At 45.3% G+C, this 19543-nt stretch overlaps 1 protein-coding gene across 5 annotated transcripts in view; it reads left to right on the top strand.

Annotated features, from left to right (window-relative positions):
• The window catches only part of sytl3 (synaptotagmin-like 3), a 168577-nt gene that overhangs the window by 78778 nt on the left and 70256 nt on the right, over window positions 1-19543 (top strand). For all 5 annotated transcript variants that reach the window (XR_015758473.1, XM_043696176.2, XM_087991473.1 and 2 more), the window contains 2 exons: window positions 10533-10605; window positions 15407-15534. Coding sequence is in view for 4 of the 5 variants with exons in the window: in XM_043696176.2 (XP_043552111.1) it covers window positions 10533-10605; window positions 15407-15534 (201 nt within the window). In the remaining variant the exon portion in view is untranslated. The remainder of the gene's footprint in view (window positions 1-10532; window positions 10606-15406; window positions 15535-19543) is intronic.

The raw sequence follows: 19543 nt of genomic DNA, 5'->3' as shown, positions 1-19543 counted from the left end.
GAGCACCAATCCTTGTGGCACTCCACTGGTCACAGGCCTCCAGTCTGAAAAACAATCCTCCACCACCACCCTCTGTCTTCTACCTTTGAGCCAGTTCTGTATCCAAATGGCTAGTTCTCCCTGTATTCCATGAGATCTAACCTTGCTAATCAGTCTCCCATGGGGAACCTTGTCGAACGCCTTGCTGAAGTCCATATAGATCACATCTACTGCTCTGCCCTCATCAATCTTCTTTGTTACTTCTTCAAAAAACTCAATCAAGTTTGTGAGACATGATTTCCCATGCACAAAGCCATGTTGACTATCCCTAATCAGTCCTTGCCTTTCCAAATACATGTACATCCTATCCCTCAGGGTTCCCTCCAACAACTTGCCCACCACCGAGGTCAGGCTCACTGGTCTATAGTTCCCTGGCTTGTCTTTACCGCCCTTCTTAAACAGTGGCACCACATTTGCCAACCTCCAGTCTTCCGGCACCTCACCTGTGACTATCGATGATACAAATATCTCAGCAAGAGGCCCAGCAATCACTTCTGTAGCTTCCCATAGAGTTCTCGGGTACACCTGATCAGGTCCTGGGGATTTATCCACCTTTAACCATTTCAAGACATCCAGCACTTCCTCCTTTGTAATCTGGACATTTTGCAAGATGTCACCATCTATTTCCCTACAGTCTATATCTTCCATATCCTTTTCCACAGTAAATACTGACGCAAAATATTCATTTAGTATCTCCCCCATTTTCTGTGGCTCCACACAAAGGCCGCCTTGCTGATCTTTGAGGGTCCCTATTCTCTCCCTAGTTACCCTTTTATCCTTAATATATTTGTAAAAACCCTTTAGATTCTCCTTAATTCTATTTGGCAAAGCTATCTCATGTCCCTGTTTTGCCTCCCTGATTTCCCTCTTAAGTATACTCCTACTTTCTTTATACTCTTCTAAGGATTCACTCAATCTCTCCTGTCTATACCTGACATATGCTTCCTTCTTTTTCTTAACCAAATCCTCAATTTCTTTAGTCATTCAGCATTCCTTATACCTACCAGCCTTTCCTTTCACCCTGACAAGAATATACTTTCTCTGGATTCTTGTTATCTCATAATGAGGAGGGACTGGATGTCCATGATGAAGATGAGGTGTTGGTGGCTGGGGAATTGAAAGTCCATGGAGGAGGTGGAGGGTGTGGATAATGCCTCAAAAGTATATGGGGAGTTCCTAGACCAAGGGGGACTGGACAGAGTTGAAATAAGCAGAGATGAGCTGAGTAGTGCTGGAGGAGGTGGAGACAAATCAGTTGATTGGGGCAGTCAGGTTTGTGGATTTTGGGTAAGAGATAGAACCAGGTAGTGGGGGATGGGGAATTATGAGGTTGGAGGCTCTGGATGGGAGATCACCTGAGGTGATGAGATTGTGGATGGTCTTGGAGATGATGGATTGGTGATGAGAGGCGGGGAGAAAGTGAGGACTGCAGATGCTGGAGATCAGAGCTGAAAATGTGTTGCTGGAAAAGCGCAGCAGGTCAGGCAGCATCCAAGAACAACCAGTACCTACAACAACTCCAAAGCCTCCAGCAACAGACCTCCCTCCGGATCCTTCGCTCCACGCTTGCAGCCATGCGCTGCTACCTACATTCCCTGCAATTTGACCTACCCCAGCTCAGGACAACACTCTTACAGACCTGCAAAGGACCTCTACTGTTCTTCATCCACAGAAGAATCCATACACTAAACAAACAGTTCTTCCTAACCATATCGGAAATTAAAGACTCCTTGGATGCTACCTGACCTGCTGCACTTTTCCAGCAACACATTCTGATGAGGGGCGGGGTCATGGTCGAAGGGGTGATAGAAGGAGGTATCAGCTCTCCCCAACCCTTCACCCTATCCCAAATCCAACCCTCCAACTGAGCATTGCCCTCTTGACCTAACCTACTTGTCCATCTTCCTTCTCACCTATCTACTCGACCCTTCCCACTGACTTATCACTATCACCTATTGCTATCCCATCTACTTTACCCTCAGCCCCAACCCCCATTTATTTCTTAGCCCCCGACCTCCTCCCCAGTCTTGATTAAGGGTCCTGCCTGAAATATCAACTCTCCTGCTCCTCAGATGCTGCCTGAACTGCTGTGCTTTTTCCAGCACCATACTCTATCCACTCTAAATAAAACATTGGCTAAGTAATAGCAGTCAGAGAATTCAGATAACGGGGGCATTTTCAGGATGGCTATCTTAACTAGTGGAATTCTGCAGGGATCAATGCTGGAGCCACAATTATTTACAAGATATATTCATGACTTGGATGAGGAAAGTGAATGTACTGTCACTATGTTTGCAGATGACTCAAAAATAAGTGGGAATGCAAGTGGTGAAGATCATAGAATCCCCAGTGTGGAAACAGGCCCTTTGGGCGGCATGGTGGCACAGTGGTTAGCACTGCTGCCTCACAGCGCCAGAGACCCGGGTTCAATTCCCGCCTCAGGCGACTGACTGTGTGGAGTTTGCACGTTCTCCCCGTGTCTGCGTGGGTTTCCTCCGGGTGCTCCGGTTTCCTCCCACATCACAAAGATGTGCAGGGTCAGGTGAATTGGCCATACTAAATTGCCCGTAGTGTTAAGTAAGGGGTAAATGTAGGGGTATGGGTGGGTTTCGCTTCGGCGGGTCGGTGTGGACTTGTTGGGCCGAAGGGCCTGTTTCCACACTGTAATGTAATCTAAAAAAAAAAGTCCACACCGACCTTCCAAAGAGTATCCCACCCAAACCCATTCCTCTACATTTACCCCTGACTAATGCATCTAACCTACACATCCCTGAACACTATGGGCAATTTAGCATGGCCAAGTCACCTAACCTGCACATCTTTGGATTGTGGAGGAAACCGGAGCATCCAGAGGAAATTCACACAGACATGGGCAGAATGTGCAAACTCACACAAATAGTCGTCCAAGGCTAGACTAGAACCCAGGTCCCTGGCGCTGTGAGGCAGCAGTACTAACCACTGAACCACCACCGTGCCACCCCATGTTAGAGAGTCCACAGAGGTATCTAGACATTTTAAGCAGTTGGGCAAAGTCTTGGGAGCCGTGGCGTATTGCAGGAAAAGTGAGGTTATGCGCTTTGGTGAGAAGAACAAAAAGCCTGAGTATTATTTAAATGGAGAAAGATTGCAGAAAGCTCTTGGACAGAAGGATTTGGAAGTCTTCGTGTGTAAGTCTCAAAAAGCTAGCATACAATTTCAGCAGGTAATAGGGAAGACTCATGGAATGCTGTAACTATACAGTTCACGTTAGGCCTACTGGAATACTGTGAACAGTTTTGCACACCTTAACTAAGGAAAGTAATACTGGCAATGCAGGCAATCATAGATTCATAGAATCCCAACTTTGTGGAAACAGGCAAATTAGCCCAACAAGTCCACACTGCTCCTCCAAAATGTATCCACCCAGACCCATTCCTCTACCCTATTACTCTACATTTCCCCTGACTAATGCACCTAGCCTACACAGCATTGGCTACTATGGACACTTTAGCAGGACTAATTCACCTAACCTGCACATCTGTGGACTTTGGGAGGAAACTGGAGTACCAGGAGGAGACTCACACAGACACAAGGAGAATGTGCAAACTCGATGCAAACAGTCACCTGAGACCAGAATTGAACCTGTGTCCCTAGCGCTGTGAGGCAAAGTGCTAACCACTGAGCCAGCAGTGATCCCGAGTATGGAGTGATTCTTCTGAAAAGAGATTGAGTACATAGAACATAGAACATAGAACAGTACAGCACAGAACAGGCCCTTCAGCCCACGATGTTGTGCCGACCGCTGATCCTCATGTATGCACCCTTAAATTTCTGTGACCATATGCATGTCCAGGAGTGTCTTAAATGTCCCCAATGACCCTGCCTCCACAACTGCTGCTGGCAACGCATTCCATGCTCTCACAACTCTCTGTGTAAAGAACCTGCCTCTGACATCCCCTCTATACTTTCCTCCAACCAGCTTAAAACTATGACCCCTCGTGTTAGTCATTTCTGCCCTGGGAAATAGTCTCTGGCTATCGACTCTGTCTATGCCTCTCATTATTTTGTATACCTCAATTATGTCCCCTCTTCTCCTCCTTTTCTCCAATGAAAAAAGTCCGAGCTCAGTCAACCTCTCCTCATAAGATAAGCCCTCCAGTCCAGGCAGCATCCTGGTAAACCTCCTCTGAACCCTCTCCAAAGCATCCACATCTTTCTTATAATAGGACGACCAGAACTGGACGCAGTATTCCAAGTGCGGTCTAACCAAAGTTTTATAGAGCTGCAACAAGATCTCACGACTCTTAAACTCAATACCCCTGTTAATGAAAGCCAAAACACCATATGCTTTCTTAACAACCCCATCCACTTGGGGGCCATTTTAAGGGATCTATGTACCTGCACCCCAAGATCCCTCTGTTCCTCCACAATGCCAAGAATCCTATTCTTAATCCTGTATTCAGCTTTCAAATTCAAAAATGCATCACCTCGCATTTATCCAGGTTGAACTCCATCTGCCACTTCTCAGCCCATCTCTGCATCCTGTCAATGTCCCACTGCAGCCTACAACAGCCCTCTATACTGTCAACGACACCTCCAACCTTTGTGTCATCTGCAAACTTGCTGACCCATCCTTCAATCACCTCATCCAAGTCATTAATAAAAATTACAAACAATAGAGGCCCAAGGACAGAGCCCTGTGGAACACCACTCACCACAGACTTCCAGGCAGAATATTTTCCTTCTACTACCACTCGCTGTCTTCTATTGGCCAGCCAATTCTGTATCCAGACAGCTATGTTCCCCTGAATCCCATTCCTCCTGACCTTCTGAATGAGCCTACCATGGGGAACCTTATCAAATGCCTTGCTGAAGTATCAAATGCCTTGCTGAAGTAGGTTAGACTTGTGGTAGTTGAGTTTATAAGAATGAGAAGTGACCATATTGAAACATAGTAACATTCTTAGTGGGCTTGACAGGGTAGATGTAGAAAGATCCTTTCACCTTGTGGGAGAGTCTAGGACCGGAGAGCATAAACTTAAAATGAGGGGTCACCCTTTTAAGACAAAGATGAGGAATTTCTTCTCACAAATCTGTGGGAATTCTTGAGTCTGAGGGAGAAATATCAAAGAGGAGTGTTCCTTAGCATAAGCAATCTTTGTTCAGACGTCTATTACCACATATGTGGGAGAGGCCAGAGACCACTCCATATCTGGCTTTCACATGGGCCCCAGTTGCCCTCTTAATTACAGCTCAGATCAGGGACAATGACTGCTTTGAGTTCTCTAGTGAAATACAAGATTTTTATAACTTTTGCATTAATAAGTACATACATTGATGTCATCCACACCTCACCCCCCCCTCCCCCAAATCTATACATCCAATCCAGTAAACATGTGATCAATGATGGACAACTCTAAGGACAGCCTTAGGTCTGTCTTTAGTCTCTTGATGTTTACCATATACCTCCATCAGCTCTGTTTGGAATCTTACAATGCATCATGGCTCAACTGGGCAGTATGGTAGCTCACAGGGCGGCACAGTGGCTTAGTGGTTAGCACTGCTGCCTCACAGCACCAGAGATCCGGGTTCAATTCCCCTCTCGGGTAACTGTCTGTGTGGAGTTTGCACATTCTCCCCATGTCTGCGTGGGTATCCTCCAGGTGCTCCGGTTTCCTCCCACAATCCAAAGATGTGCAGGCCAGGTGAATTGGCCATGCTAAATTGCCCATGGTGTTAGGTGCATTAGTCAGGGGTGAATGTAGGAGAATGGGTCTGGGTGGGTTGCTCTTCGGAGTGTGGGTTTGTTGGACCGAAGGGCCTGTTTCCACACTGTAGGGAATCTAATCTAATTGAATCGAATCATCTGACTTTTTTTTCTTTTCCAAACATTAGCCAGCTGCATCTCATTATTTACCAGTAACCTATATAGTTGCTTTTCATTAAGAACTTTTCCAAATTCTTTACAAACTTTAATATGGCAGATTAGGAAGGATATTAATTTCTACCAATAATTGTAAAGATTTTAAAATCAACTCTAATATAAAGTTACTTTAACACAGCTGACAAATTGAGAACACCCCTTCTCTCACTTCAGCCTGAGAGGTAAAACAACAGTTCCTCTGACTTGGAACTGCAGTTTATAACCTCTGCTATTTACATGGTGTAAGTGAATTTTAAACTGAAGTTTCATTTTTAAATAAATCTTTACTCGTTCCAGTATAAGCACTCTCCAGTACTAATTAACTCTTAATGAAATAACATCTATTTGAATCCCATTAATGAGGGTGAAATTCAATCACTTTCCCACTTTATCTAGCTACTAAACGGAACTTATTTAGATTCCATATAACCACATCCTCACTCTGTATTTTGTAATCTGTCTTTGTCGCTCTTCTCTTGATCTTTGAGTATACTTCCATTTCACTTAGGGCCCACTGATTTTTTGGAGGTTGTGTTTACACGATTATTTTATCTTCCCCTAAAAAAAAGAAAATATGACCGGGAGATTAGAATCTCCTCCGTTGAGGACTGACTCTGAGCTGGCTGGCTATAGCCAGTACAGACTGCTGTCAGTTTTTGTTTTTGGGGGACCTCATTCCTGAACTGGATGATCTACACAGCCATTGTGTCACAGATGTACATGAGTTTTCACAAGGGAATTGGCTGTTTGCAGCCTGTGTGTTAATCTTTTCTTTGTGTTGTATTTTGAGAAAAGGACTATGCTGATTTTGTGGCAGGCCTTAGCCCTTGCAGTCTGTTTTTTTAAGCATCTACACTTTCTTTTTTGCATGTGTTTTAACTTTTTGGTGTTTGGACTGAGCCCCTGTGAGTCAACCGCACCTTTCCAGATGAACTGTTCCTCTGTGAGTGGGCCTGGGCCTTTGTGTGTGGGCCAGGTCTCTGTAGAGCCTGAACACCTGTGTGAGCTGTGAGGTGAGCATTTGCTGTGTTCAGGAGAGGACTCTGCATACTGGAGAGGACTCTGCCTTTGGTTGGGGACTCTGTTTCTGGTAATGGACTCTGTGTACTGGAGTGGATTATGTTTTTAGCAATTGACTCTGCTTTTTTGCTTGTTGGTTTTAACACCTGCAATGTCTTCTGTGTCAATGGGTCTGCCAGACACTTATGTGAGCTGGGAGGTTCATAGGTCATCCCGAAAGCTGTCACCCCCAGAGCTGGAGGGTGGGCAGGAGGTGAGTAGGCAGCCCAAAGAGCCGGGAGGTGGGTAGGCCATCGTAAGCACTGTCATCCCAAAGGAGGGAATAGGACAGGCTGTCCTAGAGGTGTCTGGAAAGTTTGTCAGGGCGGACCAAGAGCAACAAAGTTTGTAGGGGCAGGCTGAGGGCCGTAAGGCCATGAGCCCTGAGCACCATCGTTCCAGGGAGGTGTAGGGACGGGCTGTCCTAGAGGTGGCTAGAACATGCATTAGGACAGTCCACAGGCAGATGGTGCATAGGGGTTTGTCAAGGAAAGACAAACACCAGCTATGCATACTTGGGAGGAATTTGTAAGAGTACTTGGCCAGGCTCATAAGCTGAACACTGTCGAGAGTGTGGTGCTGGAAAAGCACAGCAGGTCAGGCAGTATCCGAGGAGCAAGAAAATCGATGTTTAGGGCGTAAGCCCTTCATCAGCCCTCTGCTTATCCAGCACCACACTCTCAACTCTGATCTCCAGCATCCGCAGTTCTCACTTTCTCCTCATAAGATGAACAGTAAAGGAATGGACGGGGATTAGTTTCTTTTTCTTTTGTACAAAGTGTTGCTGAGTAAAGCTATAGACCATAAGACCATAAGACTATAAGACATAGGAGCGTAAGTAAGGCCATTCGGCCCATCGAGTCCACTCCGCCATTCAATCATGGCTGATGGGCATTTCAACTCCACTTACCCGCATTCTCCCCGTAGCCCTTAATTCCTTGTGACATCAAGAATTTATCAATTTCTGCCTTGAAGACATTTAGCATCCCAGCCTCCACTGCACTCTGCAGCAATGAATTCCACAGGCCCACCACTCTCTGGCTAAAGAAATGTCTCCGCATTTCTGTTCTGAATTTACCCCCTCTAATTCTAAGGCTGTGTCCGCGGGTCCTAGTCTCCTCGCCTAACGGAAACAATTTCCTAGCGTCCACCCTCTCCAAGTCATGTATTACCTTGTAAGTTTCTATTAGATCTCCCCTTAATCTTCTAAACTCCAATGAATACAATCCCAGGATCCTCAGCCGTTCCTCATATGTTAGACCTACTATTCCGGGGATCATCCGTGTGAATCTCTGCTGGACACGCTCCAGTGCCAGTATGTCCTTCCTAAGGTGTGGGGACCAAAACTGGACACAGTACTCCAAATGGGGCCTAACTAGAGCTTTATAAAGTCTCAGTAGCACAGCAGTGCTTTTATATTCCAACCCTCTTGAGATAATTGACAACATTGCATTCGCTTTCTTAATCACGGACTCAACCTGCATGTTTACCTTTAGAGAATCCTCAACTAGCACTCCCAGATCCCTCTGTACTTCGGCTTTACGAATTTTCTCACCATTTAGAAAGTAGTCCATGCTTGTATTCTTTTTTCCAAAGTGCAAGACCTCGCATTTGCTCACATTGAATTCCATCAGCCATTTCCTGGACCACTCTTCCAAACTGTCTAGATCCTTCTGCAGCCTCCCCATTTCCGCAGTACCATCTGCCTGTCCACCTGTAGTGAAGGCACTTGCTTTTGACCTTTATTGATTGAGGTAGGCTAAGGGAACTTTGTCATGGGGTTATGAAATGGATGTATTATAACAAGATAGAATATTCATGTTTTGGAGGGGAATTCCTCTCAACTGAAATTGAGTTCACAATGCAGTTTGTCTCAATCCATCCAATTGCAGCTGGTGTATGTGGTCTCTTCCTTTCCTGCTGCACCTCTTCATCATCGTTCTCCTCTTACCTTCCTTCTCACAGCATGGTTTCCATAATTAGTGGTTAGACCCTGGGCAGCATGGTGGCACAGTGGTTAGCACTGCTGCTTCACAGCGGCAGAGACCCAGGTTCAATTCCTGCCTCAGGTGACTGACTGTGTGGAGTTTGCACATTCTCCCCGTGTCTGTGTGGGTTTCCTTCGGGTGCTCCGGTTTCTTCCCACAGTCCAAAGAAAATGTGCAGGTTAGGCGAATTGGCCATGCTAAGTTGCCTGTAGTGTTAGGTGAAGGACTAAATGTAGGGGAATGGGTCTGGGTGGGTTGCGCTTCGGCGGGTCGGTGTGGACTTGTTGAGCCGAAGGACATGTTTCCACACTGTAAGTAATCTAAAATGAGTTGTTGTGGATGAAATAGCATATTACTTTGAACATGGATGCTTGCTATACAGATTCCTCCCTCCACCCCATGTGATTTCAGCAACAAAATTTACAAGTTTTTTAAAGTGTTTAATGCCATATAGTGGATCTCATTGAGGATCCTCTGACCTGCGTGGTGAGATTGCAGATGGGGGTCAAAAACCATGTAGATGCATTATCTCTTATTTCTGAGCAGCCATCCGTTGTATGTCTTGAAGGTGTCAAGACAGTGAACAAAGGGTGAACACATCATGATATTTTCCAGGCTAGTGAGTATTTAAACTTTTGATGTGCCCTCAAACCACCAAACTCTAACCTTAATACAATGGTAGCCCTTGTAGTTCTGACATCACTTCTAATTGGTGTGAGGTGTCTTCACATTGCATTGTCCATGGAACTGTTTTACTCATCCCTCAGAGTTACCCCTTTCTGCTTTCTTCTCCTCTGCTTGAGCATATTGCATGAGGTTACATTAGAGTGGTGCTGGGAAAGCACAGCAGTTCAGGCAGCATCCGAGGAGCAGCAAAATCGACGTTTCGGGCAAAAGCCCTTCATCAGGAATCGGGCAAAAGCCCTTCAACAGTTCAGGATGCTGCCTGAACTGATGTGCTTTTCCAGCACCACTCTAATCTAAACTCTGGTTTCCAGCATCGGCAGTCATTGTTTTTACCATATTGCATGAGGAAGTAGCATTGCAACAACCATCACTGCACAAATGCAAAGTCAGCTTTTCTGTAATCAGCAAAAGCATTAAAACTTCTCCAGCAACTTAGCATAGTGCTTCAACCAATTCTTTTCTAAGCACAACCGTAAGCACCCCAGCTGCAACTTTAAATTGCTAGAGAAAATAGTTCATCTTGCTTATTTGCTAATACTTGTTGTTTACGGAATGAATAAGGAAGGCTTTCCTGTACTTTTGTTTTGGCAATTTAATACTTGTCCATTGCAACAATCCATTGAATCTCTGTCATGATCTATCAAAGCCTATTTCGGTGGATGCACTGTCTGTGTAACTCCAGTTGGATGATACTGTGTTTGGTGGTGACATTCATTATCTTACTTGTTGGTGCATCGGCCTGTCTAAGACGTGTGATTGAACCGCATAACCAAGGTGTTATTGTTCTGTTAAGAGCTAAATTGAATGAACTTTGTCAGCACTGCACAACTAATCAAAGCTGATTTGATGACTCTTAGGAAGATAAGCACTCAAAAGGATTCACCAGATCAATGGAGAACTTGTTTTGGTCGCTCACTGGCCACATCAAACGTAAGCAAATTAAGTTACATCTCTAGTTTATTCACACTCCTTTCTTAGAAGTGGTTAAATGTTTCGCTCCTTTCAGCAATTTTTTTGAGCTCATTGACTAGAATTATTGGTCACTCAATGAAACAATAATTCTTTAGTAAAAGCAAAATACTGTTGATATTTGAAATCTGAAACAAAAACAAACGGTGTTTGAGAAACCCAGCACCTCTGGCAGCATCAATAGAGTGAGAACCAGAGTTAACATTTTGAATCTGATATCATATTCTGAGTCATATGGACATGAAACATTATCTCTATGATTCTTTTTGACTATTCTTTGACACCAGGTCCTTCATGATCCCCATCTCCATGAGCAAGTTGACTTCTCCCAGAATTCTCCTCACTTGCTTCTCATCGCTGCTATCTTGGAGATCATTCATTTTACATAAATTTGATACTAGATCCATTCCAGCATCTTGATGGGTTCAGAGACCCTTGAAATTATATGGTCCTTACACTATTCCTGGCTTAATGTTCAGGCTGTTGACTGGAGGGAAAATTTTGAAATATGTAGAGAATCCTGGGAAGGTGAAATGTCATTTCATGATATGCATTGAGACCATCAAATTGCAAAACTGGCACATTTTTTTAGAGCAAGTATGTTTTGATTCTTTGTCTAACACTGCAGTTAGAAAACTGATCAAACAATTTGGTGTATATTTGTGGGTGTGCTGTAATGCTGCATTGGTAAAAACAATGACTGCAGATGCTTGAAACCAGATTCTGGATCAGTGGTGCTGGAAGAGCACAGCAATTCAGGCAGCATCCGAGGACAGGCAAAATCGACGTTTCGGGCAAAAGCCCTTCATCAGGAATAAAGGCAGAGAGCCTGAAGCGTGGAGAGATAAGCTAGAGGAGGGTGGGGGTGGGGAGAGAGTAGCATAGAGTACAATAGGTCAGTGGGGAAGGAGATGAAGGTGATAGGCAGGGAGGAGAGGGTGGAATGGATAGGTGGAAAAGGAGCTGGGCAGGTCGGACAAGTCTGGACAGGTCAGGGGATCGAGGTGCGGGAGGTTAAAAGCTAGGATGAAGTGGGGGAAGGGGAAATGAGGAAACTGTTGAAATCCACATTGATGCCCTTGGGTTGAAGTGTTCCGAGGCGGAAGATGAGGCGTTCTTCCTCCAGGCGTCTGGTGGTGAGGGAGTGGCGGTGGAGGAGGCCCAGCACCTCCATATCCTCGGCAGAGTGGGAGGGGGAGTTGAAATGTTGAGCCACTGGGCGATTTGGTTGATTGGTGCGGGTGTCTTGGAGATGTTCCCTAAAGCGCTCTGCTAGGAGGCGCCCAGTCTCCCCAATGTAGAGGAGACCGCAAGCCCTCCGTTTTTTCCTCTCCAGACGTTCCCAACAGTACCCAACAGTACACTCTCATTCGTTTGGCCGAACTGGTCCTCACCCTTAACAATTTCTCCTTTGAATCCTCCCACTTCCTCCAGACCAAAGGGGTAGCCATGGGCACACGTATGGGCCCCAGCTATGCCTGTCTCTTTGTTGGCTACGTAGAGCAGTTGATCTTCCGTAATTACCCCGGCACCACTCCCCACCTCTTCCTCCGCTACATTGATGACTGCATTGGCGCCACCTCGTGCTCCCGCGAGGAGGTTGAGCAATTCATCAACTTCACCAACACATTCCACCCTGACCTTAAATTTACCTGGACCATCTCTGACACCTCCCTCCCCTTCCTGGACCTCTCCATCTCCATCAGTGACGACCGACTTGACACTGACATCTTCTACAAACCCACCGACTCCCACAGCTACCTGGATTACACCTCTTCCCACCCTACCTCTTGCAAAAATGCCATCCCGTATTCCCAATTCCTCCGCCTCCGCCGTATCTGCTCCCAGGAGGAGCGGTTCCACCATAGAACACACCAGATGGCCTCCTTCTTTAGAGACCGCAATTTCCCTTCCCACGTGGTTAAAGATGCCCTCCAACGCATCTCATCCACATCCCGCACCTCCGCCCTCAGACCCAACCCCTCCAACCACAACAAGGACAGAACGCCCCTGGTGCTCACCTTCCACCCTACCAACCTTCGCATAAACCAAATCATCCGCTGACATTTCCGCCACCTCCAAACAGACCCCACCACCAGGGATATATTTCCCTCCCCACCCCTCTCCACCTTCCGCAAAGACCGTTCCCTCCGTGACTACCTGGTCAGGTCCACGCCCCCCTACGACCCACCCTCCCATCCTGGCACTTTCCCCTGCCACTGCAGGAACTGTAAAACCTGCGCCCACATCTCCTCCCTCACCTCTATCTAAGGCCCCAAAGGAGCTTTCCACATCCATCAAAGTTTTACCTGCACATCCACTAATATCATCTATTGTATCCGTTGCTCCCGATGCGGTCTCCTCTACATTGGGGAGACTGGGCGCCTCCTAGCAGAGCGCTTTAGGGAACATCTCCGAGACACCCGCACCAATCAACCAAATCGCCCTGTGGCTCAACATTTCAACTCCCCCTCCCACTCTGCCGAGGATATGGAGGTGCTGGGCCTCCTCCACCGCCGCTCCCTCACCACCAGACGCCTGGAGGAAGAACGCCTCATCTTCCGCCTCGGAACACTTCAACCCAAGGGCATCAATGTGGATTTCAACAGTTTCCTCATTTCCCCTTCCCCCACTTCATCGTAGCTTCTAACCTCCCGCACCTCGATCCCCTGACCTGTCCGGACTTGTCCAACCTGCCCAGCTCCTTTTCCACCTCTCCATTCCACCCTCTCCTCCCTGACCTATCACCTTCATCTCCTTCCCCACTGACCTATTGTACTCTATGCTACTCTCTCCCCACCCCTACCCTCCTCTAGCTTATCTCTCCACGCTTCAGGCTCTCTGCCTTTATTCCTGATGAAGGGCTTTTGCCCGAAACGTCGATTTTGCCTGTCCTCGGATGCTGCCTGAATTGCTGTGCTCTTCCAGCACCACTGATCCAGAATCTGTAATGCTGCATTCCAGATCTAGGCTCAGCTGTTTGTGCTCAGTAAGACCCAATTCTAGCATTTCTGCCCCTATTCCTGGTGTAGACTCAGAGCCCGGACTTGTAAAAGGATTATATGAATATGAGGTTGTTTACATAGCTGGAGAGAAACCTGCTGACTTGGCTTGACTAACACCTTTATTTGATTATAATAAATAGTTTGTGATCTCTTTTGTCAATGTCTCAATGTTTATTTCACAAAGTTGAGTTGTGAAGTGCTTAAAGCTTACATTATTGAAACTTGATTCGTCTGTTTGATTGACACTTTTGTAGGTTGCAGAAATGTCACATTTTACCAAACAATTATGATTAGATGGTTTTTAACATAGCAGTTTCACACATGCCATTTTTATTGTGGGGTTCACCAAACATAGTGTATACTGGGTGAATGGATATGAAAGCGTCATGAGTTGAACTGAAGGCTACAGTGGGCTATTGCGAGTTGTTTGGGGGCAGTATAAGTTGGAATCTAGTCATACCAGAACATAAAAGTATAAAAGAATTAGGGGGTTATGATGGGCCTGAAATGCAACCGAGCAATTGGGAAAAAGTCTCAGAAGATTATACCATTTAGCCAGCTCACCTTAGTACTCAGGCACCCTTACGGCCATCTCTGATCTATTTTTGGGAATAGCTGGCTCACTGTATCTGCAACTACCACTGGAGAGAAGATCTTGCCATCCAAGGACATCTCAAGCTACCTACTGCAACAGTAAAAATCCAGGCTCAGTTGAAAAAACAATTTTTAAGAAAATTGATTTTTAACAAAAATGTTCTAATGGTCACACAAATAATAATAACCAGAAAGATCTGTGGCCTGTCACATTTTAAGATTGTAATCTTAAAGGAATTTGCCACCATGCAATCCACTAGAACATTCTAAAAAATTCTGAACCAAACTCAGTGTCTCCAACTCCAAAATAACTTGGGATTTCCAGGCATGAATTTAACCAGGTCTCCCAGCACAAACAAGGTTCGCCAGTGTCTTGAACACCAATCGAGGATTTGCCACACTTTTCCTATGCACTTATGTCTGTTTCAATCCAGATTTTGGAGTGTAGAAGATCGCTTCACAAAGGAAAGCGGGGCCAAGTAGCATTTGAATGTAGCAACACAAAGACATCACTGGTACTGTGCCACCCCTTTAAATTAAATTGGGGGAAGTTCACACAGCACAAAAATTATCAGTTAGGTATAGGGGTAAATGTAGGGGTATGGGTGGGTTTTGCTTCGGTGGGTTGGTGTGGACTTGTTGGGCCGAAGGGCCTGTTTCCACACTGTAATGTAATCTAAAAACATTCTGCAGGAAAGGTAAAGATAAGCAAATTTTTCATAACTGGAAGGACTCTTTGACAGATTATAAAGGTATAGGAATTCTCTCGAGTACGAGCAATCATTGGACTTTTCCTGTTATAAGCATGTTTTTCCTGCCCCTGACTAACACTGATTGTGTAACAACTCCCTATTTTATTTCTGACCTCCTATGGTGTGAACTGTTGTCACAGCCTCCCTGCAGGAACATTCTTATCCCCACTCCTGTTCGTTTATGTAATTAAATGGTAAACAGAGGCCTGGATGTTGAAAATACTACAGCCAGTTGACAAGTAAAGCTCAAATGGCAGTTGCACCTAGCTTTTCAACTGCCCTTTGATTAATAAATGCTGGCCTAGGATCCTGTGAATGTATTTAATATAGTGTGTATTTAAGAGATTAGTAGTTTCAGTTGAAAGAAGAGAATGCTTTCGATATTAATTTTTAATGTTTGAGTCTCTCTAGAAATCTCCAAGTCCCAAGAAGATGTGATGAAGAGCAAATTACTTACAGCAAATTATGGGTCAGAAGCCGGTGAACTAAAGAAAGACAGAAGAAGTCAGTCGGATACAGCTTTAACCAGCTCTTGTAAGGTATGGCAACACAATTTAGGATTGATAGTTTAATAACTTAGGGCAAATTTCCACTACTAATTTAGACACTGTAAATCCAGATTGAAGGTCTGATCAAATCTCTCCAGCTCAAATCTCATTGTAGTTTACTCCAGAGGCAAGTCAGACCCTAACAGTTTCTTTGTAACCCAATATGAGAATAAACAGGAAAATATTAACTCATTCATCAAGTCTGTGTCATATAATTTGAGCATGCTGCTATCTTCATTACAGCCAAGTAATAGCCTGCAAGAAACAGGACAAATTAAAAAATACTGAGAAAAAGTTTGGAAAAATTTGACCCCTCCCACCCAACCTCCCAACAGCCCAGCAGGTGAACAAGCACAATTCCAGGAGACCAAGAAGATTTTTTATTTCTTAGATGAGGATGTTGTTGGCATTTACTGCCTGTCCCTAGTTACCCTTCAGAAGATGATAGTGGTCTGTCTTCTTAAATTACTGCAGTCTTTTCGATGTAGGTACTTCCATAATACTGTTAGGGGCCAAGTATCCAGCAACACTAAAGGAATGGTGATACATTTCCAATTCAAGATGGTGAGGGGCTTCAAGAGAAACTTGCAGAAGACAATGTTTCCCAAGTATCTGCTACCCTTGTATTTCTAGATGATAATGGTTATGGATTCAGAAGGTGCTGTCTAAGGAGCCATAGTGGGTATCTGCAGTTCATTTTATAGGTGGTGTGCACTACTCTTTTTAAGCATTGGTGATGGAGTGAGTGAATTTTTGCTACTGAGGCAGTCAAGTGGGCTGATTGTTCTGGATGGTGTCTTACTTCTTGAGCATTGTTGAGTTGCAATCATCCAGCCAAGTAGTATTATTCCATTACATGCCTGACTTAAAACCGAAGCATTGAAACTAGGAGCAGGAGTAGGTCAGTCGGTCATACACAGCCTGCTCTGCCATTCAATGTGGTTATGACTGATCAATGCCATATTCTTGCTTTCTCTCCACAACCCTTGATGCCTTTAATATCTCAAAATTTATTAGTTGCTTGATTGAATATACTCACTGACCTAGCCCTGAAAGCCTCCTATCGTAGCAAGTTCTACAGATTGACCACCTGTGGAGAGTGAAGAAATGTTTCCTTTTCTCAGTCCTAAATGGCTTACTGCACATCCTGAAACTGATTCTGGATTCCCTAACTAGTGGACATATCCTCCGTACAGCTAAACTACCTAGCCATTCTGTCATTCCTGATGAAGGGCTTATGTCCAAAACATCAATTCTCCTGCTCCTCAGATGCTGCCTGACCTGTTATGCTTTTCCAGCACCACACTCTTGACTCTAATCTCCACCGTCTGCAGTGCTGACTTTCTCCTGGAATTTTATACATTTCAATCAGATCGCGTTCTTCTAAACTCCAGGTCCAGTCGAACCAACTCTCCTCATAGGACAGTCCTGCTGTGGTTTCAGCATAGTGAACCTTTTCTACACTCCCTCTTTGCCAAGTATATCCTCTGTTAGATAGGGAAGCCAGAACTGTCTTACCAATGTTCTGCATAACTGCAGTAAGATATTCCTACATCTAAATCTTCTTGCAATGAAGGGCAACATGCCATTTGCCTTTGTATTTTTGTTTGGTGCACCTGCCTATTACATTGACTGGTATACAGGGACATCCAGATTTATTTGTGTATCTGTATTTCTCTGCTCATTTACTTCCTCCTCCGTCACTTTCCAAAGCTCCAGGCTTCAGGTGAAACAGTGACTTCACTCAATCTAGTCTATTGTATTTGTTGCCCACAATGTGGTCTCCTTGACACTGAGGAGACGAAGCGCATGCCGGGTGACAGCTTTGTAGAGCACCTACATTTTGTCCACAGAAGTGACCGAGCTTCCAGTTGCCTGCCATTTCAACACATCACAGTGTTTCCTGGCCAACCTTGATTTGACTTTCCAAAATGCAAGACCTCACACTTATCTATATTTGTGGGCGGCACGGTGGCCCAGTGGTTAGCACTGCTGCCTCACAGCGCCTGTAGACCCGGGTTCAATTCCCGACTCAGGCGACTGACTGTGTGGAGTTTGCACATTCTCTCCGTGTCTGCGTGGGTTTCCTCCGGGTGCTCCGGTTTCCTCCCACAGTCCAAAGATGTGCGGGTCAGGTGAATTGGCCATGCTAAATTGCCCGTAGTGTTAGGTTAAAGGGGTAAATGTAGGGGTATGGGTGGGTTGCGCTTCGGCGGGTCGGTGTGGACTTGTGGGGCCGAAGGGCCTGTTTCCACACTGTAAGTAATCTAATCTAATCTAATCTAAGTAATCTAATCTAATCTAATCTAAACTCCATTTGCCATTTTACAGCTCACTTCCCCAGCTGATCAAGGTCCTGCTGAAATTTCTGATAACCGTCCTTACTGCCCACAATACTATGTATTTTGGTGTCATCTGCAAACATACTAAACATGCCTTGTACATTCTCATCCTAATAATTGATATAAATAACAAATAGTAATGGGCTCAGCACTGACCTCTGAGGCACTCTGCTAAGTCAGAGGCTTCCAGTCTGACAAGCATCCTTCCACTATTACCCTCTGCTTCCTATCACCAAGCCAATTGTATGTCCAATTTGCCAGCTCCCCATGGACTCCATGTGATTTCACCTTCCAGAGCAGCTTACTATGTGGAACCTTATCAAAGGCCTGACTGAAATCCATATAAACTACTTCTACTGGCCTGTCCTGTTAACCTTCCTGGTCACCTTATCAAAAAACTAACAAGTTTGTGAGGCATGATCTCCCATGCAGAAATCCATACTGACTATTCCTAATTAAACTCTGTCTTTCCAAAGGTATATATATCTTACCGCTCAGAATCTTCTCAAGTCACGTACCTACCACATATGTTCGGTTTACTGGCTTATAGTTTCCAGGTTTTTCTTTGCAGCCCTTCTTGAAGAAAGGCACAACGTTCGCTACCCGCCCGTCTTCCAGGACCTCACCCATGTTTAACAATGATGCAAAAAAAACCAGCCAGGGCCCCTACAATTTCTTATCTAGCCTCTTGCAGTGTTCCTGGATATATATATATATATGGTCAGAACCAGGAGATTTATCCATCTTCATATATTATAATACATCCAACACCTCCTCTACTGTAATATGGACTGTCCCCAGGATATCATCTCTAACTTCTTCAAGTTTTCATGTCTTCATGTCTTTCTCCACAGTAAATACAAAGGAGAAATATTCACTGAGGATCTCATCCATCTTCTGTGGTTTCACACAGACATGTCCACTTTGGTCCTTGAGGGATCCTACTCTCTCTCTCTCTAGTTATTCTTTTTGTTTTAATAAACTTAAAAAACGTTTTGGATTCATCCTCATCTTCTCAGCCAAGATTATCACATTCCCCCTTTTCACCCTCCTGATTTCCTTCTTTAGTAAACTCCTGTATCCCATCCAGGGGATTCCCTTGATCCTAGCTGCCTGTACTTGAGCCATGCCTCCTTCTTTTATCTGGCCAAAGCCTCAATATCTCTTGTCATCCTAACAGCTGACTCTTGAACAAACTCTAGTTCAGCATGATTTCCTTTTCCTAAACCCATGTCAGATCCCATTAACGCCAGTCACCTGCATTCTGCTGACATGCCCCGCACAGATCCTACCTGTCACCATCCCCGCCCCCCAGAACCCTGAGGGGAACACCACACCTGCTCATGACTCCACCCCCATTCCCCCCACCACCACACCCATTCCAGTTACAGGCTCCGCCCCCACGCCCAGCTCCACACCCACACCGGGTCCCAGCTCCCAGCCTGCCGAGTTTTCACCATCCCTCCGGACATCCCCCTCACTGAGGACGAATGATCAGTCCTCAGCAAAGGACTCACCTTCATCCCCCTCCATCCACGCATCAATGAATTTAATACACGCCGTGACGTCGAACACTTCTTCTGCTGCCTCCGCCTCCGAGCTTACTTTCACAATCAGGACTCCGGCCTACCTTCTGAGAACCCCTTCGCCCACCTCTA

This window comes from Chiloscyllium plagiosum, unplaced genomic scaffold (assembly GCF_037043375.1).
Source record: "Chiloscyllium plagiosum isolate Xiang-an unplaced genomic scaffold, Cpla_swu_hap1 HiC_scaffold_10, whole genome shotgun sequence".
NCBI classification, from domain to species: Eukaryota; Metazoa; Chordata; class Chondrichthyes; order Orectolobiformes; family Hemiscylliidae; genus Chiloscyllium; species Chiloscyllium plagiosum.
The sequence above is the reverse complement of the archived record's forward strand: the minus strand, read 5'-3'. Positions and strand labels throughout refer to the sequence as shown.